The sequence below is a fragment of the Saimiri boliviensis genome, chromosome 20, assembly GCF_048565385.1.
Source record: "Saimiri boliviensis isolate mSaiBol1 chromosome 20, mSaiBol1.pri, whole genome shotgun sequence".
Lineage (NCBI taxonomy): Eukaryota > Metazoa > Chordata > Mammalia > Primates > Cebidae > Saimiri > Saimiri boliviensis.
This window is the reverse complement of record NC_133468.1, coordinates 39,577,305-39,602,664: the sequence shown is the minus strand read 5'-3', so window position 1 is coordinate 39,602,664 and position 25,360 is coordinate 39,577,305. Positions and strand designations below refer to the sequence as shown.

General features: G+C 48.8%; 1 protein-coding gene across 2 annotated transcripts in view; it reads right to left on the bottom strand.

Moving 5' to 3' along the window:
* GALNT17 (polypeptide N-acetylgalactosaminyltransferase 17) overlaps positions 1-25,360 on the bottom strand; it is a 531,829-nt gene that overhangs the window by 122,205 nt on the left and 384,264 nt on the right. For both annotated transcript variants that reach the window (XM_074390325.1, XM_003934099.4), the window contains one exon: positions 4,394-4,511. In XM_074390325.1, the coding sequence (XP_074246426.1) occupies positions 4,394-4,511 (118 nt within the window). The remainder of the gene's footprint in view (positions 1-4,393; positions 4,512-25,360) is intronic.

Sequence of the window (25,360 nt, the reverse complement as noted above, 5' to 3'; positions counted from 1 at the left end):
GCTCAGGGATTTTCATTTCTAACAAGTTTCCACATGATGTGAAGGCCGCTGACGGGAAACATGGGAACCACAGAATTCTGTGTAGATTCCGAACACAGGTCTCTGCCTTTCTGCAATCAACAGCACTCACTCCCATTTAAAAACTGGCAGAAAACCAAGGCTTATGTCAAGATCACCTTGCAGCTTACGGGATGATGGGGTCTATGGGAAGTTAAGAAGCAAAATCATTCTCCCGTCTCAGCTGTTGGAGATCCCCTGAAGTACTGTAAGAGGCAGGTCACTGCACTCCAGGGTGATATCCATGCCCTGGACAGAGGACACAAGTGACACTTTTAATAAAGACCTACTGCAGCTGACAAACATATGAAAAAATGCTCATCATCACTGGTCATTAGAGAAATGCAAATCCAAACCACATGGAGATACCATCTCACACCAGTTACAATGGAGATCATTAAAAAATCTGGAGACAACAGATGCTGGAGAGGATGTGGAGAAATAGGAACACTTTTACACTGTTGGTGGGAGTGTAAATTAGTTCAACCATTGTGGAAGACAGTGTGGCGATTCCTCAAGGACCTAGAAATAGAAATTCCATTTGACCCAACAATCCCATTACTGGGTATATATCCAAAGGATTGTAAATCGTTCTACTATAAGGACACGTGCACACGAATGTTCATTGCAGCACTGTTTACAATAGCAAAGACCTGGAACCAACCCAAATGCCCAACGATGATAGACTGGATAGGGAAAATGTGGTACATATACACCATGGAATATTACGCAGCCATCAAAAACAGCAAGTTTGTGTCCTTTGTAGGGACATACGAACCTGGAAGCCATCATTCTCAGAGTACTGACACAAGAGCAGAAAACCAAACACCGCATGTTCTCACTCATAGGCGGGTGCTGAACAATGAGAACACATGGACACAGGGAGGGGAGCATCACACACTGGGGTCTGTTGGGGGGTGGGGGGCTGGGAGAGGGACATCAGGGAGTGGGGAGGCTGGGCAGATAAAACACTGGGAGAAATGACTGATGTCGGTGACGGGGGGACGGAGACTGCAAAACACCATGGCATGTGTGTACCTACGCAACAACCCTGCGGGACGTGCACAGGTACCCAGAGCTTCAAGCACAATTAAAAAAAAAAACCTACCCTGGCAGGGGAGCTGAATTGTCCTGGGGGAGACAAAGCTGGGGAGAGATTGCCTGAGGCAAACTGGGCTCTGCAGGGCCCATTCACTCCGTCCATCAACAAGGAGTGAGGAATCCCCAAACTGCTTTCCACAATGGCTGAAGGAACTTAAAACAGAATAGCCGTTTCGCCCAGGAATCTCATTTAGTACTGAATACAGAACCAGAAGAACACAAATCATTCTACATAAGGACACGTGCGCGCGTATGTTCACTGTGGCACTATTCACGGCAGCCAAGACACGGAGTCGACTGAAATGCCCATCAACGGCAGACTGGGTAAAGAAAGGGTTGTACATGGACGCAACGGAATGCTGTAAGAGGGGAGGTCGCGGATGGAGCTGGAGGCCGCTGTCCTAACCGAATTAACGCAGGAACATCCGACCAAATACCACGGTTTCACTTGTAAGTGGGAGCTGGACACTGAGCACATATCGTTACAAAGAAGGGAACCATAGACACTGGGGTGTCTTGAGGGTGGAGGGTGGAGGGGGGCAGTGAGGAAGGAGACCCTTAATTCTCCTGAGCTTCTAAGACCACCTCCCTCTAGCCTCGTACACTGCACTGTAATAGGAGCGGTAGAGGCTGGCAGACCCGGGCGCCAACCTTAATCGCACACCTGTAGATCACAGGCATGGTACGGAGGAATCTTCCTGGAAGACATTGTTTTTGCTTAAACACAACCAAACCCCACCTGGTCACGTACCCCACGCCTACTTCATGGATCAAGACCCTTTCACACGTACTTTCTAGAACTGTAAGCCTTTAAAAGGGCTAGGATTTTCTTTGTCAGGGAGCTCGGTTCTTGAGACGCGTGTCCATGGAGACTCCTGGCCAAATAAATCACCACTTCCTTCCCTGTTTGGGATCCGAGAGGTCTGTGTGTGGCCGCTCCTTCTTCAGGAGGAGGGTGAGGATCAAAACACTACCTATCAGGTACCATACTTATTACTTGGGTAATAATCTGTGCTCACTGAGGTGTCAATTACCAATACAGGTAATACACAATTCATATGCATAATAAACCTGGACATGTGCCCCTGAACCTAAAAGGAAAATTAAAAGAAGAAAAATAAATAAAATAAAGGCCAGGTGTGGTGGCTCATGCCTGTAGTCCCAGCACTTGGGGAGGCCGAGGTGGATCGTCTGAGGTCAGGACTTCAAGACCAGCCTGGCCAATATGGTGAAACGCTGTTTCTACTAAAAATACAAAAAATTAGCTGGGTGCAGTGGCATGCGCCTGTAATCACAGCTACTTGGGAGGCTGAGGCAGGAGAATTGTTTGAACCTGGGAGGCAGAGGTTGCAGTGAGCTGAGATGGTGCCACCACACTCCAGCCTGGGCGACAGAACAAGACTTTATCTCAAAACAAACAAAAAACAAAAACAGGGAGTGAAGAGACTGCGTGAACCCACGATCTGGTGGTACAGGGACGCCGGTGGACAGAACTGTGCTGCAGGGGAGAACCCAGGAGCCCCCTCCCTGCATCAGGGACCAGGGACAGTCCCGCCTGCCAAGCTGTTACCACCCTCACCACCAAGCCTGCGGAGCCCCACACGCAGGCCTTTCCTGCCAGGTCACTGCAAAGCAAAATGAATCCTTCCTGGAGATCGAATGCATAGTATGATGGCCGCAGTTAAAGATGCGGTATTGTAGACTTTTGATTTGCTAAGAGGATAGAGCTTACGTTAAATCTTTTCACCGCCCCCCCGCCCCACCCCACACAGCGGTAACAAGATGGAGGCAATGGATGTGGCTATTAGCTTGATTGTGGTGCTCATTTCACAATGTATATATGTATCAAAACATTGCCTGTACACCTTAAACACATAGGTTTTTCTTTTTTTTACGAGACAGGGTCTCGCTCTGTCACCCAGGCTGGAGTGCAATGGCACAATCATGGCTCACTGAAGCCTTGAACTCCCAGGCTCAAGCGATCCTCTTGCCTCAGTCTCTTGAGTAGCTGGGACTACAGGTTCATACAAGCACACCTGGCTAATTTTTTGTCTTTTGTAGAGATGGGAGTCTTGTTATGTCACTCAGGCTGGTTTTGAACTCCTGGGCTCAAGCAATTCTCCTGACTTGGCTTCCCAAGCCACTGTTATTATAAATGTGAACTAATTTTTTATTCTTTGTAGAGAGAGTATCTCACTATTTTGCCCAGCTTGGTTTTGAACTCCTGGGCTCATGTGATCCTCCTGACTTGGCTTCCCAAATCACTGGTGTGAGTCACCAAAATCTTTAAATGTCAGTAACATCTCAATAAAGCTGTTAAAAACACAACCCACAAATGCCTTTGTGAGAGAGACGGAGTCTCTCTTGCTCTGTTGCCCAGGCTGGAGGGCAGTGCGATCATAGAGCACTACAGCCTTGAACTCCTGGGCTCAAGCAACCCTCTTACCTCAGTCTCCCGAGTACCTGGGACACAGACATGCACCACCATGCTTGGCTAATTTTTTAGTTTTTGTAGAGATGGGGTCTTGCTCTGTTGCCCAGGCTTGTCTTGAAAGCCTGGCCTTAAGTGATCCCACCACCTTGGCCTCCCAAAGTGTTGGGATTACAGGCATACGCCACTGTGCCTGGCCTGGAAATATTAATTTAAGGAGATCATTTAAGAAAAATTTAGAGAGAGAACAAAACTGAATGGGAGTGAGTTTTTTCTCCAGCTAATGCCCAGCGTGGGTTGCCACGGCATGAAACATACAGTCAACGTTTAGAGGGGGCGGTAACAACACAGCTCCCACATCCCCCACGGACAGGGCAGAGTAAATGCCATTCATCAGCTGTAAGAAGCTTTTGTTTTTTGGGTTTTTTTGAGACGGAGTTTCACTCTCGTTGCCCAGGTTGGAGTGTAATGGCGCGATCTCGGCTCACTGCAACCTCCGCCTCCCAAGTTCAAGCGATTCTCCTGTTTTAGCCTCCTGAGTAGCGGGGACTACAGGCGCCCACCACTATGCCCAGCTAATTTTTGATATTTTTGGTAGAGACAGGGTTTCATCATGTTGGCCAGGCTGATCTCGAACTCCTGACCTCAGGTGATCAGGTGCCTCAGCCTCCGAAAGTGCTGGGATTACAGGCATGAGCCACCGTGCCCGGCCTGTAAGAAGCTTTAAATACACCCCACGGATGACCACGCAGCTCTGCGCACACACATGGACACGCCAAGAGGAAGGGACACCATGTCACAAACCTTGATTCCAAGTTCAATGTTTTCCCCTCCGTACACGTCCATGCCAGGATCCAGAAGACCAATTTCACCGAAGAACTTCCTGTTGACCACGAACGAGCAGCCTATCATGGCTGGGGTCCTGTGGGAGGGATAAAGAAGAGAAGCTCAGTGAGGGGTCAGCACCAGAAGCCCTGCCGCAGGCACCGTTCTGGCATGGACCAGGCTCCAGCCAAGCAAATCAAGTCCCTCCCTCAGTTCCCACGCCTCCTCTCTCCGGAAGGCTGCTGACGCCCAGGCTGACGTGCCATGGCACGATCTTGGCTCCCTACAACCTCCGCCTCCCAGGTTCAAGCGATTCTCCTGCCTCAGCCTCTGGAGTGTTTCTGCGTGTTTCTTTTTGTTTGTTTGTTTGTTTTAAGATGGAGTCTCGCTCTGTCGTCCAGGCTTTGTGTCACCACGCCTGGCTAATTTTTATATTTTTAGTAGACACGCCTGTAATACTAGCACTTTGGGAGGCCGAGGTGGGTGGACCACAGGTGGGTGGATCACCAAGACCGGCCTGACCAAGAGGGTGAGACCCCGTCTCCACTAAAAAACAGTCTCCATTAAAAAAACCCCGTCTCCACTAACACAAAAGTCAGCCAGGCTAATCCCAGCTACTCGGGAGGCTGAGGCAGAGAACTGCTTGAACCCAGGAGGCGGAGGTTGCTGTGAGCTGAGATTGTGCCACTGCACTCCAGCCTGGGCAACAAAGTGAGACTCTGTCTTAAAAAAAAAACACACACACACACAAAACCCACCAAACGGAATGGCATCATGCAGCTTCTGGCCGGGCTAACAAGCAAATTAATGCAAGTCAAATACCGTATGTTCTCAGTTGTAAGTGGGCGTTAAACACTGGGTACACACAGGCAGAAAGATGGTGACAATAGACAGAAACTCAAAAAGCAGGCAGGAAGGGAGAGGGGGGACTTGAAAAGCTACCTGTTGGGTGCTGTGTTCACAATTTGGGTGACGGGATCAACGGACGCCCAAACTTCAGCATCACTCAATATATCCACGTAACAAATCTGCACACGGACCTCTTGTATCCAAAATTCTTAGGAAAATCACACGAGACACCACCACTCACAGACATACGTGCAGGGATTGACAGGAATGCTGCATTATCCCACCACGTTCATTGCAATGTTGTATGATGTTGTATGACACACAGGACCATGCGTTATAAATGACTACACTGATAAATACTACAAATTGTATCGTATTGTTGTGTCGTATTGTATTACATTGTGCATTGTAGTACAGTATCAACAGACAATTTATTGTATCTTTTGCCTCTGTTTCCAGACGCTTTTTTTTTTTGTGACGGAGCCTCACTCCTCGCCCAGGCTGGAGTGCAGTGGCGCAATCTTGGCTCACTGCAACCTCTGCCACCCGGCTTCAAGTGATTCTCCTGTCTCAGCCTCCTGAGTAGCTGGGATTACAGGCACCTGCCACCGTGCCCAGCTATTTTGTTGTTGCTGTTGTTGTATTTTAAGTAGAGAAGAGGTTTCGTCATCTTGGCCAGGCTGGTCTTGAACTCCTGAACTCATGATCCACCCACCTCAGCCTCCAAAAGTGCTGAGATTACAGGCGTGAGCCACCATGCCTGGCCTGTTTCCAGACTTTATAGGCACCCTTATATAATACATTCATTGAGTAAATATTTTCTCAGCATCTACCAAATCGTGCCCTTTGCTGCAGCATGGATGCAGCTGGAGGCCGCTCTCCTAAGCCAGTTAACACAGGATTGGAAAACCAAAGACCGCATGTTCTCACAGGTAATTTGGAGCTAAACACTGGGTACATATGGAGATAAATATGCCTAAGGCATTTTGCTGGTGCTGCAGTAGGTGGGGAGACAGAAGACATACCTCTGTGATCTGTCATCCAAGCAACTAAGAGTGACTATAATAATAATATAGTTATTGTTCTTGTCACTGCTACCATTTATGCGCAATTTCCTGTCTCAAGCACAAGGTGCAAAGCACTTTCCATGCGCTTCTTGCGGATGCACCTGCACAACCCACTGAAAGAGCCAGAACCATCTCACCGAACAACTGAGGAGCGCGGAGAGTAAGTGACCTGCCCCATCACAGAACAGAACCCGGCACCTGCCTGGCTTCAAAGCCCTTGCTTTCAGCCCTTATGCTTTACCGCACGCTTTAGAGAAGGCTTCCTGGAGGAACTGGCAAACGCCCACACTGCCAAAGGCCATAAACACTGTCCAGATGCTTCCCTGGGCCAAAGAGACACCCGACGCAGGAGGCCCATTGAAGCTCTACTGGGGCCACCAGGAAGCCATTAGGTGGAACTCTTTGGAGCCGAAGCGTGGCCTGTACTCCCAGACTCTCATCTGCTGGTTCTGCCTTCTAACTTGACTTTGACTTTGACATTCAGGTTTCTGATTCCACGAAAAACCACGGGGAACCCACGTGGTGTGGCAGCGGATGAGCCTCTTCATCCACCTTCAGTGGTGGTGCCAGCGTCCAACGTGCAGGGTCAACGCTGGTGCTGCCACTGAAGGCTGTGACTGTGTCAGTCCATGCAGCACTCTGGGTCCCAGGGAAATCTCCAGAGGGGATTGTGGTGTGGACTGAATGAGAGAAAACCCACAGTGGGTCCAGGGTAGAGAGCAGGAGCTCGATAAGTGATGTGCCTTCACCCTCTTACTGCGGGGCACCCTTCTGTTTGTTTGGTTTTTTTGATAAAGGGAGTCTCACCTTGTCGCCAGGCTGGGGTGCAGTGGCGTGACCTCGGCTCACTGCAACCTCTACTTCCCGGGTTCAAGTGACTCTCCTGCCTCAGCCTCCTGAGGAGCTGGGATTACAGAGGTGCGCACCACCACGCCTAGCTAATTTTTGTATTTTTAGCAGAGGAAGGGTTTCACCATGTTGTTCAGGCTGGTCTCAAACTCTTGACCTGGTGATCCGCCTGCCTTGACCTCCCAAAGTGCTGGGGTTACGGGCATGGACCACTGCGTCCAGCCTGGGAAAAGCATGGCTTCTAATGTCCGTCATTTCCTCCCAGCTCTTGGCCCCTCTTAGAGAACCAGCCTGACCTCTAGTCTGGAAAAGCATCGAATGAGCCCATTCCCTGGCTTCAGTTAACCAAACCAGAAAATGGGCACTGATCCCAAGCCAGGACAAATTATGTCTCCTCTGAAGGTTGAAATTCGGTTTCTTCTGAAGGGTTGGCTTTGGAAATGAAGACAGTTCTGGGAGCTAGAACTCAATAGGTTCATACATATCCAGGGCTCAGGCCCCCATTAGGAGCACTTCCTGAGGGGTTCCGTGCAAGTGGATGACTGAGCAGAAGGAAGAGGCAGATGTGCAATGGAAAAGTGAGACCACATGGGCATGGGCGGGGGGACTGGCCACCTGGGAATCCTAGCGTTCCACCTGCTGAGAGCCCTGGCTCTGCTCTCTGCCCGGAAGTCAGAGGAGGGACGTCTGTGTCTTTGCAATCGGTCGTTCTCCACATCAACAGTGTTAGATAAGTTTCTGTTCTTTGCAACCAAATGGTAATGATGAGTGACGCTAACTCCGCCTCTCAGTTGCCCTTTGGGTAACGTCTTTCCCTGTTAGGCAGTCTGATTATTATTATTATTATTATTATTATTTTTGAGATGGAGTCTCGCTCTGTCACTTACGCTGGAGTGCAATGGTGCCATCTTGGCTCACTGCAACCTCCACTTCCCGGTTCCAGCAATCCTCCTGCCTCAGCCTCCCGAGTAGCTGGGATTACAGGCACCCACCACTGTGCCCTGTTAATTTTTGTATTTTTAGTAGAGACAGGTTTCACCATGTTGGCAAGGCTGGTCTCAAACTCTTGACCTCAAGTGATCTGCCTGCTTCAGCCTCCCAAAGTCCTGGGATTACAGGTGTGAGCCACCGTGCCCAGCCAAGAAAAGAAAGCAAGTTTTATCTTGCAGTCACAGGAGGAAGCTCCTACAGGGAAGATTTCTTCTGGGAGAGCCGGAGTCAGGGTCCACCCAAGTTATGAAGATACGTTAGTGACACGTGTCCCTGGGTACGCTGGCATCAGCCCAGAAGTAGGGGATAGGGAGAGGTCCTTGGTGCTAGCTCCATTTTCTAGAGAGAATTTGTGAGCACATCAAGAAATTATGATAAGTTAGAAAAAAAACCCAGTTATTTTAATGTGGCTGGGTTTTATCTGGATGCTGTCTGCAGCGGTGGGTGGTGAGGAGAGAAGGCGCCACAGCATGACTTGCCTGGGGTCCCCTCTCTGCTGGACGCAGCTCTGCTGAGCACGTGACCCGGTTCTCTACCAGAGTCCTGGGGTTTCTCACAACAAAGTGGTGAGGTCTCCTTTTGGTATGTCTTGGTTCAAACCACGCCAGGACAGGCCAGCACGAGAGGCACAGGAGGCGGTGGGAACCCAGATCTCCACCTGTGTCCCAGGCGGCCCCAGAAAAACCCACAGACGAAGGGGCACGAGGGCAGCCTGGTGCAGCGGGGTGCGGAATGAACGTGTGATGGTGGTCGCTGTTGGTATCACAGGAAAATCACCCTAACTGGCCGGGTGTCATGGTTCACACCTATAATCCCAGCACTTTGGGAGGCCGAGGCAGGCGGATCACTTGAGGTCAGGAGTTAGAGACCAGCCTGACCAACATGGCGAAACCCCATCTCTACTGAAAATACAAAATTTAGAGGGCGTGGTGGTGTGCGCCTGTAACGCCAGCTACTCAGGAGGCTGAGGCAGGAAACTCACTTGAACCTGGGAGGAGGAGGTTGCAGTGAGCCAAGATCACGCCACTGCACTCCAGCCTACGTGACAGAGTGAGACTCTGTCTCAAAAAAAAAAAAAAAAAAAAAAAAAGAAAGAAAGAAAACTGCCCTAAACGTCACAGTTGAACTCTGCTCACAGAGCCTGACAGAGGTTGGAAGGGAGAGGCTGGAGCTGGCCCCCACAGGTGACCTTCCCTGGAAGCAGAAGCAGAAAGCCACCATTCTGCAAACACCAAGCCCTCCCCACAGTGCTGGGAGCTGGCCAGACCCCGAGCAGGTGGCTGCTGCCTGGCTGGTGATCATCGTGAGGGACATTAAATAGGGAAAGGACACAGCAGCCTGGCTGGGTGGCTCAGGCCTGTAACCCTCACCCTCTGGAAGACCAATAAGGGAGGACCGCTTGAGTTCAGGAGCTAGCGCAACAGCCAAAAATAACAAAATCCCCGTCACTACACTAAATAAACAAATAGCCAGCTTTGGTGGCTCAAGCCTGTAATCCCAGCACTTTAAGAGGCTGAGGTGGGAGGATTGCTTGAGCTTAGGGGTTTGAAACCAGCCTGGGCAACATAGCGAGACCCTGTCTCTACCAAAGGTAAAAAATTAGCCAGGTGTGTAGCAGGTGCCTAAAGTCCCAGCTACTTGGGAGTCTAAGTTGGGAGCATCACTTGGGCCAGGGAGGTTGAGGCTTCAGTGAGCTACGACTACATCACTGCACTGCAGCCTGGGTGACAGACTGAGACCCTGTCTCAAAAAAAAATTTTTTTTTTTTAAATAAAAAAAAGAAAAGACACCTCTGGCCACGGGCAGGCCAGCCAGTGTTGCTGGTGAGCTCAGCAGGCAGCTGCTCTGCATTCGGGAGCTACCTGCCTGGACTGATAAATGAGGGCTGTCCTCGTCCTCTGCCCGGGGAGAAGCAGTCCTGCGACAGGAAGCCACCACCCATCGCAACTGGACCTGCCTCATGGGCAGCAGGTCAGCCGGGAGCAAAGCACGGCCCCTGCTTCCCCTCCAAGGCGTCACCACCCCCTACCCAGCCATGCAAACTGCATTCAATGCCACTCGGGGGCTGACGAGATCCCCGAACGTGAGTCTCCAGCCTCATCCTTCAAACTCAACTGCGATCAACACCATGAGTGCAAACATTTCATTTCAAAATCATTCAAAAATGATAATCATATTAAGGGATCTGCCAAAGCCTAATAGCTCCATTACAGCAGAGAAGAACGGAAATTAAAAATAATCACTTATTGTTGCCGTTACACAAATATATGCAACACACAACAGTTTCGACGGAACGACGGAAGAGCGGAGGGATAGACAGTGAGGGGAGGGCGGCAGCCAGAGGTATCTGCAGCTTTCTCAGGCTCACTGTGCTCTCCTTCCATAGGCCACAAAGGGCTCGTCTGCATTCCACATGCTGCCCCTCCTCTAAATCCTTCAATGGCTCACTATTCCTTTCTGAATCAAGCACGAGTTCCTCCTTGGTATCTCTGCCTCTCTCAATTCCCTGCCAGCCATCAACCCAATAGAACCTTCGGCTACTCTGCACCAGGAGTCCTCAGCCCCCAGACCTCAGGCCAGCACCTGTTAGTGGCCTGCAGGGAAGCAGGCTGCACAGGCAGAGGTGAGCAGCGGGCGACGGAGTGAAGCTTCATCTGTGCTGACAGACGAGGGTCCCCATCGCTTGCGCTACCACCTAAGCTAACAGCTGGGGCTGCCACCCTCTCCTCATTGGTAAACGGGGGCCGTCCTCGTCCTCTGCCCGGGGAGAGGCTGTCCTCCAACAGGAAGCCACCGCCGCTCCCATCTGGGACCTCCTCTCAGATCCCTGGCAGTGTTAGACCCTATCGTGAGCAGTGCACGCAGGATCTAGGTTTCCTGCTCCTCAGCAGACGCTAATGCCTGATGATCTGTCACTGTTACCTGTCACCTCAGATTAGAGCCTCTGGTGGCAGGAAAACAAGCTCAGGGCTTCCACGGATTCTACAGAATGGTGAGTTGTAGAATTATTTCACTATCTATTATGATGTCATAATAATGACTTCTGGTTGAAGGCGTGGTGTCCCTGTGGTGTACGTCAGTCAGTGAGGCTGTAGGTATGGGAAGAGAGAAAAGATGGAGCCAGAAGTCAGTGAGCCGGGTGCAGTGGTGCACACCTGTAATCCTAGTGCTCTGAGAGCCCAAGGCTAGAGGATTGCTTGGGTCCAGGAGTTTGAGAACAAACCGGGCGACACAGTGAGACCATGTGTTTCTACCAAAAATAAAATTTAAAAAAATATCCAGGTATGGTGGTGCACACTGGTAGTCCCAGCTACTCGGGAGGCTGAGGCTGGAGGATCAGTTGAGCCTGGGAGTTGGAGGCTGTAGTGAGCTATGGTCATACCACCGCACACCAGCCTCGGCAACAGAGCGAGAGCCCATCTCAAAAACAAAACAAGGCAAAATAAAACAGAATATCTGCTGACCACAGCCTGTAAATTAGGAGAGTGTCTATCTCCAGAAGATACCAGAAGGCAGTGCCCTCGGGCCAGGGTCTTCCACCTGCCCCTCACTCCCCTGTTGGTGACATTCTCCCACCTGGCTGCCTGCCTGTCGCCGTGCGGCTGGCCGTCTCGGTCACCTGGTGGGCACAAGGGCTGGTGGTGTCTGACTGCTGCTTTCTCCTGACACCTTCACCCCCGGACGTTCTTGTAGGCCCCGGCCACCCCCGGGTCTCTGTTCCCTGGCAGTCATGTCTCCAAATTCCATCGTGACAGCAGTTCCTGACTCAGGGATCGGGGCTGACTCTATTTCTACTTCCTGATTCCAGCCAGCCTGCCGGGACTTGCCGCTTTTCTCTGACCTCAGACTCAAAGAGCTGCCACGTTCTTGGTCTTAGCTCTGCTCCAGCTGCTGCGAAGCACCCTCCATTCCGAGGGCCCATGTGCAAAAAGCCCGTTGTCACCCCTGGAGTTGTTCTTATATGAATGTCTGCAGATCCAACCCTCAAGGTGTGATTGGAAGGGGAGGAGAGGGAGAATGAGGCAGGAGCACATACCTCGGGCTGGAGGGAGCCTTCACGAGGCATCTCAGCGCATCTGGTGCCACCATAGGACAACTCGAGATTATTTCTTTTTTAATTTTAATTTTTAAAATGCATTTATTTTTAATACGCAAGACAGAAAGAAAAACCTGCAATCTTGGCTCACTGCAGCCTCGATCGCCCAGCTCAAGCAATTCCCACACTTCAGTCTCTCAAATAGCTGGGACTATAGGCACACACCCCCCTACTAACTTTTTGCTTTTGGTAGAAACAGGGTCCCTCTCTGTTGCCCAGGCTGGTCTCTGATATCTGGCCTCAAGCAATTCTTACACCATGGCCTCCTAGAGTGCTGGGATTACAGGTGTGAGCCACTGTGCCTGGCTGATTCATAATCCCTCCCTCCTCCCTCCCTCCTCCCTCCCCCCTCCCTCCCTCCTCCCTCCCCTCCTTCCCTCCTCCCTCCCTCCTCCCTCCCTCCCCCCTCCCTCCCTCCCTCCCCCCTCCCCCCTCCCTCCTCCCTTCCCTCCCTCCCTCCTCCCCCCTCCCTCCTTCCTCCCTCCCTCCCTTTCTTTCTTCCGTCCTTATTTTGTTTCCTTCTCTTCCCTCCCTCCCTCCACTGTGCCTGGCTGATTCAAAATTGATTCCTTCCTTCCTTCCTCCCTTGACAGAGTTTCACTCTTTCACCCAGTGGTGCCATCTCAGCTCACTGCACTGCAACCTCCACCTTCCGTGTTCAAGGGATTCCCCTGCCTCAGCCTCCTGAGAAGCTGGGATTATAGGTGCCTGCAACCACGACAGGTGAATTTTTGCATTTTTGTAGAGATGGGGTTTCATCATGTTGGCCAGGCTGGTCTCCAAGTCCTGACCTCATGATTCGCCCACCTCAGTCAATCAAAGTGCTAGGATTACAGTCAGCAGCCACGGCGCCCGGCTGGATTCATGACTATGTCTAATCCTCACGGCAGCTCTGTTTGGTAGATATGACTAGCCCGATTTTCCAACTGAGGCTCAGAGGTTCAGGAAACCGACCGAGGGTAAACACAGGCAAGTAAGTACAGAGCGAGGGGCAACCCAGGGGCCTCTGACCCTCAGGTACCAGCTGCCTCCCAGACCAGATCATCTCACGCCAGCAGCAGCCAGGGGCTCTTGCACTGGGTGAAATAAGTGATCCCACTTTGAAGATTTCTGGGAACTTGCAGCTGCTAAACACTAAAAATATAATTTTGAGGAAGGAGTTGGCTGGCTTGAATAGAATTCTCAACTGGCACAGTGCGGTAATTTAATGCCCAGAGTTCCAATTGCCTCTGCTATACATATAAATACCAAAAGGACAAGCCGGCTGCCTTTTAAAACAATCAAAGACTGCGTCCGCTCACAGAAAAGGCCAGGGCTTTGCCTTTAAGTGGAAGTGGCACTCTCACCTTTGTCACTGAAAAGATAATTCATGCCGAAACAGTGACTTCCTTCAGATTGGGAAGTGAACTGTCAAGGAATTATGAGCCTTTCCTTTTGGAGGATAAAGGAAGCCTCATCTCTCTGGGGTGTGATTTTTCACAGATGCAGAAAAAATGCCAGTGGGGACTGAAGTTGCCAGTCTCAGAGCGCATTTCCTTGGCTGACTGATTTCTGTCTGGGCTTGTTTTATTAAAACAAAGACCCACATCCAAACTCCCCAGTAAAATGTTCCCTATAAGCAATTTTCTCAGGATAATACTTTTACATTTTTAAATCATATTTCCTTGAAGCTTTGAGAGACTGATATGCAAGTAAGCCTTGGAAGAGCGTTTTTGTAAACGCACTATTTCTTAAGAACTGGTAACACATTAAGCCGTTGTCAGCCATGGACACATTATATATATATATATATATATATATATATATATATATATATATATACTGTGTATATGTATTTTAAGGTGTCTGGTTGGCTATCTTGTGAGATGAGACATTGAGTGAATGTTTGGGGAAAGAAACAGAGAAAGTTCTAGAACAGGCATGATTAGCAAACTTCACTTCCTGTTTTTGTCTGGCCAGAGAAGTAAGGATTTTTTTTTTTCTACAGATGAACTCTTACAACTGATTTGATGATGATGGTGATGGGAACTTTGAATCTAAACAAAGCAACGTGTTACCTACACACATGCAAATTCAAATATTCTCACTAGGAGACCCAGATGCTCATAAAAAAGCACTCATTAATATCCAAAATTTTGGATTTTGTCCATAAGATACTTGTAGAAATCAGATTTTGCACTCTGTTTATAAGTATCCACATAGTATCCTTGATTTGGGCTAAAATGTTAACTATCCAGCCATCAGAGAGAAATTCCATCAGCCTCTGTGTGAGAAGATGAAGCCACGGAGGGGAGTGCAGTCTCTGTGGACTGGGAGGGCCTGACAAAAACGTGACTTTGCTTTTGTTCCGTTTGGTTTTGTTTGGTATTGTTTTTGAGACAGAGTCTCGCTCTGTGGCCCAGGCTGGAGTGCAGTGGTGTGATCTCGGCTCACTGCAACCTCCATCTCCTATGTTCAAGTCATTCTCCTGCCTCAGCCTCCCGAGTGGCTAATATTTTTTATGAGAGACAGGGTTTCCCCATGCTGTCCAGGCTGGTCTTGAACTCCTGACCTCAGGTGATCTGCCTGCTTCAGCCTCTCAAAGTGCTGGGATCACAGGTGTGAGCCACTGCACCCAGCTAGGAAGGTGACTTTGAAAGAATGAATGGGGACTCAGGTGGAGAGAAAGATTTGAAAGACTGATCAGCCTCCTTTTCATCTGTAAAAGGAGGGCAAAAATCCCTCTCCAGCTTCCAGGGCTGACGCAAGAACAACTCTGATAAAAAGCTTTAGGCTGTACATTTTAGGATGATAAATTAGGCAGCAACATCACTGTGTTCTGTAAAGAAAGGAAGAGTACTGAGATTTTCGCATGATGGAGAAGTTTTTCTGAGAATGTTTTAGGACATCCTATATCAATGCAGGCACTATGGGAGAAAATAAAATGAAAAGGAAGTAATTGTGACCAGATGTGGTGGTTCATGCCTGTAACCCCAGAGCTCTGGGAGGGCGAGGTAGAGGGATGGCTTGAGGCCAGGAGTTTTAGACCAGCCAGGGCAAAATGGAGAGACTCCCATCTCCACAAAAGTTAAAAAAAAAAAATAGCCGGCGCGGTGGCTCAAGCCTGTAATCCCAGCACTTTGGGAGGCCGAGGCGGGTGGATCACGAGGTCGAGAGATCGAGACCATCCCGGTCAACATGGTGAAAACCCGTCTCTACTAAAAAAAAATACAAAAAAAAAAAAATTAGCTGGGCATGGTGGCGTGTGCCTGTAATTCCAGCCACTCAGGAGGCTGAGGCAGGAGAATTGCCTGAACCCAGGAGGCGGAGGTTGCGGTGAGCCGAGATCGCGCCATTGCACTCCAGCCTGGGTAACAAGAGCGAAACTCCGTCTCAAAAAAAAAAAAAAAAAAAAAAAAAAGAAAAATAGCTGGGTGTGGTGATGTGCACCTGTAATCGATGAGGAGGAAGGGTCGCTTGAGCTTAGGAGTCTCCAACCTGGGCCAAAGAGCAAGAATCTCTTAAGAAAGATTAAAAATAAAAGTAAATAATTGGGAATTAGAAGACAAAGAACAAAATAAGATGATGTCAAGGGGGCCAGGCGCAGTGGCTCAGCCTGTAATCCCAGCACCTTAGGAGGCCAAGGCGGGTGGATTACCTGAGGTCAGGAGTTCAAGACCAGCCTGGCCAACATGGGGAAACCCTGTCCTCGTGTATGCCTGTAATCCCAGCTCCTCAGGGGACTGAGGCAGGAGAATCACTTGAACCTGGGAGGCAGAGGCTGCAGTGAGCCGAGATCACGCCATTGCTCTCCAACCTGGATGATGAAGAAAGACTCTGTCTCAAAAAACACTGAAAGATGATGCCAAGGATAAGTTTAGCAGACAAAATGCAGGCACTGACATACTATATCTTTAACAAAAGTGGGCCACAAATTCAGCCCCAAGCTCTTTCATCCCACTGTGGACAGAATCACAGGAAGCAGCTGCAGCGTCTAAAAGATCTTTTACAAGAGAAATAAAGTCACGTGACCACTCAGACCCAAGACACATTTCTCTCCTGAGTGACTTGGTCTCCTTAACCACGTCTCCTAACACCACTTCAGCAAATAGAATGAGCTCCACAAATCTGATTTTCAAAACACTTCTCAGCATTGATTGGCCTGCCATGTTCACCCAAGGACGGTCACATGACAGCAATTGTTCTCGGGACCAAATGAGACTCAGATAAGAAGACAGCTTTCTGATGGCCCTGCGTATTTAAGGGCTACCCTAGCAGCAAAATAGTGGTAAGAAAGCAGTCAAATAAAAGAGTATAATCATTTATTTTGAAACCTATGAATGGGCTTTTTCTCTGCTGGATTTGCCGTTTCATCCAGAGGCAGTTGTGGCCTTGATCTGGGGGAAGACGGTCAGAGACGAGACAGAAGGAAAAGCAAAGATGGCAGTTTTCGGTTGTGACTGTAAAACAGACTCCTGAAGCTGACGGCTGCAGCGATTGTCTCTAAGCCCGGATTTCAAGGACATGAGCCGTGCAGCAGAAACAGGAAAGCACTCGCTAAATTCCAAAAGCCTCCCTTTAGATGTTAAGGCCAGCAGACGGGCGAAGCCAGAGGACGGGGCTGGCTGCTGGCTCACCTCAGGACCACCTGGGAACCCTGAAAAATCACATGCGTGCAGGCGCACTCCCAGACACTGATTTGATTGGTCCACATCCATATTTGATTCTAAAGCACAACCAGGGTTGAGAATCACGACATGCGGGAGAGTCCCAACGCCAAAAAAGGCGGATATAATTTGGATATTTGTCTCTTCCAACTCTCATGATGGAATGTGATCAACCGTGTTAGAGGTGGGGCCTGATGGGATGGGACTGGGTCCTGAGCGGGGATTCCTCACGAACGGTCTGGCGTCCTCCCCATGGTGACGAGTTCAGTAAGACGAAGCTGCGGGCGCTCACTACTGGCTCACCTAAGGATCACCTGGGGAGTATTTAAACATCACCTGTGTTCAGGTGCATTCCCAGCCACTGGTTTGATTGGTGTACGTCCGTATTTGATTGTAAAACACAACCAGGGTTGAGAAGTACTGACATGTGGGAAAGTTGCAAAGCACAAAAAGGCTGATGTCATTTGGATGTCCATCGCTTCCAAATCTCACGACGGAATGTGATCACCAGAGTTGGAGGCGGGGCCTGAGTCTGGCCATGAGGGTGAATCCCTCATGAATGGTTTGGTGCCCTCCCCAGGGAATGAGCTCAGCGTTCTCTGCCAGGACCTCCCCTGTCTCTCTCACTCGCTCTCTCACCCTGGAATGCTGGTTCCCCGCCCCCTTCCCCTACGATTAAAGATCTCTGAAGCCTCCACCAGCAGCCAAGCAGATGTTGGTGCCATGCTTCTTGTACAATCTCAGAACCATAAGCCAATCAAACCGCTTTTCTTTATAAATTACCGAGCCTCTGATACTCTTTTAGAGCAATGCAGAACCCTACTTCTCTTTATAAATCCATCAGCTCTCATGAGATTTGGCTACTATCATGAGAACAGCACAGGAAAAACCCGTCCCCAGGATTCAGTTACCTCCCACTGGGTCCCTCCCATGACAAGTGGGAGCTACAATTCAAGATGAGATTTGGGGGGACAGAACCAGTCAGTATCAGGAGGCAAACAGACAGGTTGGCTCACAAAGCGAGTCGAGGGACAGGAGGCGCCCACTGTGTGGGTCTCTTGCCCAGAAGCTAATTCTCCCTGAGCTACGGAATAAGTCTGGAGAGAGAAGAGACAGACATAAGGGAAGGTGTCTCCTGGGGGAGTTTCTGTCTCACCCTGCTGCTCAGGTTGTCATTCAGGGAGTGGGCAGAGAAATCTGCAAAGGGGTTTGAGGATGGGGAGGCAAAGAGATGGATGTTTTGCTTCCCACCTAGCACTCTGGCGGGAGGCAACTGTCTTGCAGCGTGCTGTAGGCACCGGGACAGGAGGGGTGGAGTGATGTTTAGGCAGAGAGGGGACCTGAAATAATGCTCTAAATGCCCACAGCCAGCTCCTGGCCGGTAGGAAATCCCGAAGTCCCTAAGTACCCAGAAGAAGGGGAGGTGTATTAGTCAGTTCTCACGCTGCTAATGCAGATATACCCCAAGGCTGGGTAATCCATAAAGGAAAGATGTTTAATGGACTCACAGTCCACATGGCTCTGGAAGCCTCACAATCACAGCAAAAGGCAAAGGAGAAACAAAGTCACGTCTTACAGGGTGACAGGCAAGAGTGTGTGCAGGGGAACTGCCTTTACATACCCATCAGATCTCACAAGATTTATTCACTATGAGAATAGCATGAGAAAAACCCATCCCCAGGGTTTGGTTACCTCCGACTGGGTCCCTCCCATGACATGCCGGAGCCACAATTCAAGATGAGATTTGAGTGGGGACAGAACCAGACCATATCAGAAGGCAAAGGACTAGACAGGTTGGCTCACAAAGGGAGTCAGGGGACAGGAGGGCACCCACTGTGTGGATCTCTTGCCTGAAGTTCAGGAGCAGAGCCAATGACATCAGCTGTGAATACAGAAGGCACAGAACTCAAGATGGGGAGGTGTCAGCAGAAGCCAGAAAGGTCCCAGAAGACAGGCAGCGGCCCCCACACCCCTCCCAGTGCCCTGAGGCAGCGCCCACTCCCCTTGCTCCCAGGCACTATTTAAGAGGAAAGCCCGGAGAGGGAGAACTTTCAAGAGGGAAGAGCAGCCCTTACAAATAACAGCCTGTCGAAATTTCGATTTAATGGAGCAATTGTCCTGAAAGAGATGGAGTTTTCAATTGGAAGAAACTGAGTTACCATGAAACAAAAAGATTAGTTTTCTTTTCCATCATCAGTGAACACGAGGACTGGAGAGCAAGCTGAATTCAAATTTGGAAAAATAAAGTCACCCTTTCTTACATCTGACTTGGCAACTAAAATTTAAATTGTGTTACAGGTTTTAAATTACTATAGAAGAATGAACAGAACTCTGAGACACCAACAGATACTTAGGAAGGGAAAAAAACACAATGATTCAATATGAAAAACAACTTTTCTGGAAAGTAATTTGGCAATCTGTCTCATAAGTCTTAAAAATATACATGTCTTAGACCTAGAAATTCTACTCTTAGGAATTTAAAGGATAATAATGACTTCTTCCTCTGAGAATGTCAGATGATGTAATTTGGACCAACTCTATTGCTGAAAAAAAAGCTGGATAATACATATATATATATATATATATATATATTTTAAAGAGACAAGGCCTTGCTCAGTTACCCAGGTCGAAGTGCAAACATAGCGTACTAGCCTTAACCACCTGGGACCAAGCAATCCTGCCTCTGCCCCTAAGTAGCTGGGACTACAGGCACATACCACTAATACCACTACACCCAGCCAATTTGTGTTTTTTTTTTTTGTTTTTTGTTTTTTTTTCTTTTTGAGAGATGAAGTCTTGCTACGTTGCCCAGGGTGGTCTTGAATTTCTGAGCTCAGGCAATCCACCCACCTTGAACTCCTAAAGTGTTAGGATTACAGGCATGTGTCACCACAGCAGCCTGCATGAAACTTTTTGATGTTAACAAAACCACTGAAGATGAACACAATGAAAATCATTAGGTTGAACTCTGGCTGAGACTGGAACAGAAAAAACAATGCCCAGCTACTGGGTTTCCTTCTAACCTGAGGTATGCTCCAGTCCACAAAGCAGGACTGAGAGGCTGGGTTCCACTTCTAGCCACCTCAAAAGGCCAGAAAACCAAGAATTGGATTTCAGTTGCCCATTAATAATGGGCAACCTGGTAAACCACCCTTCATTTCTGGCTAAAATACAAACCTGGGGGGCTGGGCACAGTGACTCACTCGTGCAATCCCAGCACTTTGGGAGGCGGAGGTGGGCAGACCACCTGAGGTCAGGAGTTTGAGATCAGCCGGGCCAACATGGTGAAACCCCATCTACTAAAAATACATATATTAGCTGGGTGTGGTGGCATGGGCCTGTAGTCCCTGATACTTGAGAGGCGGAGAATCACTGGAACCCAGGAAGTGGAGGTTGCGGTGAGATGAGATCGCACCACTGCACTCCAGCCTGGGTGACACAGTGAGCCTCTGCCTCAAAAGCAAGACCCTGTCTAAAAAAGGGGGAAAAAAAAATCCAGTTAGCTGGAAATCAAGCTGACCTCTCTCCCAGACAGCAAGCTCACTTCGTTCCTCTGGGCGACCCAGAAAACCTCCTATCTTGCATTTCCATTAAGGGAATTAGAGGCTGTGAGCGCTCCTGTGCTCCTGGCAGAAGGAAAAAATCTCACTAGAGGCAGGTAACACCATCCTAGGTTACAAATTAACCGGATAAATAACTTTTGCTTTCTCTCGCTCTCTCTCTCTGAAACGGGGTCTCATTCTGCCCCCCAGGCTGGAGTGCAGTGGTGTGATCACAGCTTCCTGCAGCCTCCACCTCCCAGGCTCCAGTGCTCCTCCTGCACTAGCCGTCCACGTAGCTGCGCGTACAGGTCTCTGCCACATAGCTGGCCAATTTCTTTCTGTATTTTTTTAAAGAGACGGATCCCGTTATGTTGCCGAGGTTATACACAACGTTTTCAAATGCAGCAGCGAACATCTCTAACACATAATCAAAGACAATTGAAAAGCGTTAGGCGTCAAGAGGCCAAAAGTCAGACTTGTGTGAAAATCACAGACAACAAAAAGAGAGGCAAAAAACTTCCAGATACTGGAACGATTCGACTTATCACAAAACATCTATGTTTACTGTACTTAAGAAAATAAAAAAGAAAGCTTAAAATTTTTGACACGAAACTGAAAATTTCAGAAAGTGGCACAACACGTTTGAAAAAAAAAAAAAAGAGAAAAATCTAAAATCAGAAAGTTCAGTCACTAAAATGAAGAACTCAATGGATAGTTTACCAGCAGATTAGACACAGCTAAAGAGAGCATTAATGAACTAGAGGCTAAGGCATAAGACACCATGCAGAATGAAGCACAGACGGGGAAAACAGATGAAGAATACATGAAAGAAGGTAGGCAACATAAAGAATACAATGATAAGGTCCGACACAGGTTTGTGAAATCCCAGAGGATAAACAGGGCACAAGCAGTATTACAAGATATAATGAATGAAAATGCCCCATAATTGAGGAAAAAAATGAACCCATATATTCAAAGCTCAACAAACCTCAAGCAGAACAAATAAAAAGAAATCTATCCTTAGATACATCATAATGGGAAATTTAAACACAAAGGTAAAATCTTACAAAAAGCCAGACAAGAAAATTAAAAAATCAGAGATTTTAAAAAAATGTTTTTGTACAAGAACTTAAATCATATTGATCATAATGAAAAATTTTAAAGCTTCTAAATTTCTACTAATTGGGATATAATTAAGTATACTTTGGCACAGTCCCATGATAAAATGAATGTAGCTATTAAAACATCTTGGGCACAGTGGCTTATGCCTGTAATTTGAGCACTTTGGGAGGCTGAAGTAGGCGGATCACGTGAAGTCAGGAGTTCAAGATTGGCCTGGCCAATATGGCAAAACCCTACCTATATTAAAACTGCAAAAAAGTTAGGTGGGCATTGTGGCATGGGCCTGTAGTCTCAGCTACCTGGGAGGCTGAGGCAGGAGGATCCCTTGAACCTGGGAGGCAGAGGTTGCCGTAAGCCAAGATCACACACTGCTCAACAGAGCAAGATTCCATCTCAAATACATATATATATATATATATATATATAACGCTATCATAAAAACTTCATGCTATAATGCTAATTATAAGGCCAAACAAATCATAGCGATATGCCTGACCCATTATTTATTTATATACAGCACAATAAAAGGTTATATGTTAAACAAGCTACCAGTCGTTATTCCTAGGTTGTAAGGTTGTGGGATATTTTTATTACCTGCTTTAAATTTTTTTCCATGCCTTTACAACGAACCTGTTGACTTTTATAATTAGAAACGAAGTGGTTTTGCTCTGTTTCATTTTAAAAACAGAACACTGGCCCCCACTGTTGTTTTCAGTGTCAAACCGGGGCAGGGCTCACCTCGCTGGCACTTACGTGGTGCAGAGCACATTCCAACCCTTCTCTTCCAAGCATGGCGGCCTCTGCGCGTTCAGAGACAAGCAGGACGCGGTTTTAGGCGGAAACACAGCTACTCTTGAGCAGGGTCAGAATACAGTTGAGAAAGTCACGCGCTTTCTCCGGATGCTTTTGCAGAGTCAATCTACTTTCTGTCCGAACCTGCGGCCCCGCGGAGCCTCCTTCCCCCGGAACCCGCTTCCCCTCGGAATCTCCTTCCCCCGGAACCCGCTTCCCCTCGGAATCTCCTTCCCCCGGAACCCCCTTTCCCCAGGAACCCGCTTTTCCCCGGAACCTCCTTTCCCCCGGAACCCGCTTCCCCTCGGAACCCGCTTTCCCCCGGAACTCGCTTCCCCTCGGAATCTCCTTCCCCCGGAACCCGCTTTCCCTCGGAGCCTCCTTCCCCTCGGAACCTCCTTTCCAACGAAACTCGCTTTCCCCCGGAACCCCTTTTTTATCCGGAACCCGCCTTCCCCCGGAACACTCTTTCCTCTGAACCCGCTTTCCCCCGGAATCCCCTTTTATCCGGAACCTGCTTTCCCCCGGAACCCGCTTCCCCTCGAAATCTCCTTCCCCCGGAACCCGCTTTCTCTCGGAGTCTCCTTCCCCTCGGAACCTCCTTTTATCCGGAACCTCCTTTTGTCTGCTTTCCCCCGGAACCCGCTTCCGCTCGGAACCGGCCTTCCCCCGGAACCTCCTTTCCCGCGGAACCCGCTTTCCATCGGAGCCTCCTTCCCCTGGAACCCTTTCCTCCGGAACCCCCTTTTCCTCGGAACCCTCTTTCCCTCGGAACCCCCTTTTCCCCAGACCTGCTTTCCCTCGGAACCTCGTTTCCAACGGGACCCCCTTTTCCTCGGAACACGCTTTCCGCCGGAACTTCCTTCCCCCGGAACCCACTTCCCCTCGGAACCCGCATTCCCCGGGACCTCCTTTCCAATGGAACCCGCTTTCCCCCGGAACTTCCTTTCCCCCGGAACCCGCTTTTTCCCGGAACCTCCTTTCCGGCAGAACCCGCTTTCCCCCAGAACCTCCTTTCCTGAGGAACCCACTTCCGCTCGGAACCCGCCACCCCGCGGAACCTCCTTTCTCTCGGAACCTCCTTTCCTGCCGAACCTGCTCTCCCCAGGAACCTCCTTTCCCGCGGAACTTCCTCTTTTGCACTCCCGGAAGACCCATGAAACAGAACGAGGTTCTTGCTCCTCTAGAATTCTTCCAGGGGCTTGGCATAACCTCATGCCCTCCTGGGCCTGGCATATGCCAAGCTGTGATAACAGAAAAGGACTTTTTGTAACACAACCCAAGTAGAAAAAAGGAAATACTATTTGGTATAATGAAACGTATATGTCTTAATGCGTATTGTAATATATTTATTCATCTATCTAACTATAAGATGGAGTCTCTCTCTGTTACCCAGGCCGAGTGCCATGGCATGATCATAGCTCACCGCAGCATCAAACTCCTTAGGCTCAAGCGATCCTCAGTCCTCCGCCCTCAGCCTCCTAAGTAGCTGGGATTACAGGGATGCACCACCATGCTAGGCTAATTTTTGTACCTTTGCAGAGACAGAGTCCCACTGTGTAGCCTAAGCTAGTCTCAAACTCCTGGGCTCAAACGAGCCTTCCACCTTGGGCCTCCCAAAATGCTACAATTAGAGAGTGAGCCACTGTACCCAGCCAAAATCTTCTCCAATGGTCTTGTAGATGCCTCCTTTTACCACTTCTTTAAGCCATATAGGCCTAAAAGCCTATGAAATTCCATTCCAGAAACAAATCAACAAAGGGACATATATCTAGAAAGACTGGCAACTCTGCTTGAGTAATGGAAAGACCATCTGAAACAAGGATGGTGCCCTCCTGAAGATCACAGCACACTGAAGGGATATACAGAGGCCACTGGGATACCAGGTCCAGCAGCTGGCAAGGGGCATCCCTCTCCATAACCCCAGAAGCTCAGAAGTAAAGCTGTTTCTCACACACACACACATACACACACACACACACACCCACACACACACACACCCACACACCCTCCCTGGCTCCCTGGCTCAATGACATAAACCACAAGTGCAGTCAGTTATTTCACTGGAGGCTGATTTGTTGATAATGACATGGAGATGTACCACATAATTAAGCAAGACTCTACAGGAACAGGATTTTGGCTGCCTTTTTTCTTAATGAAAGCATTCCTTTCTGGAGGAGTCTGCTCTGAGGAAGAAGAGACAGGACACTGTATTCCTTTGTTTTCATACTGCTGTGAAGAAATACCCAAGTCTGGGTAATTTACAAAGACGAAGAGGTTTAGTGGATTCACAGTTCCACATGAGACCTGGGGGGCACTCACAATCATGGTGGAAGGCAGAGGAGGAGCAAAGGCACATCTTACATGGCGGCAGGCAAGAGAGTGTGTGCAGGGGAACTGCTCTTTATAAAACCATCAGATCTCATGAGACTTACTCATTATCAAGACAACAGCACAGGAGAAACCTACTGCCAGGATTCAATTACCTTCCTCCAGATTGTGAATGTTGAACTCTGAGGCTAACCAATTTCCTCCCTCCTCCCAACAAAAGGAAAGATGGCATGTCCCATGGCCATAAGGCCTCACCCGTATAACCCTCATGCATGAAAGCAGAAGAAAAGGTTGTCATATGACAAGGGGTAGAATGAGACACGAAGGCATCTCAACCACTCAAGAAAACAAAGAGATAAAGCCCCCAGTTTTTATGTTTTTTTTTTTTTTTTTTTTTTTTTTTTTTTTTTTTTGAGAGGGAATCTCTCTCTGTCATCCAGGCTGGAGTGTAATGGTGAGATCTCTGCTCACTGCAACCTCTGCCTTCTTGGTTCAAGTGATTTTCCTGCCTCAGCCTCCCAAGTAGCTTGGATTACAGGCACACGCCACTACAGCTGGCTAATTTGTTTATTTATTTTTGTATTTTTGGTAGAGACGGGGTTTCACCATGTTGGTCAGGTTGGTTTCAAACTCCTGACTTCAAGTGATCCACTGACCTTGGC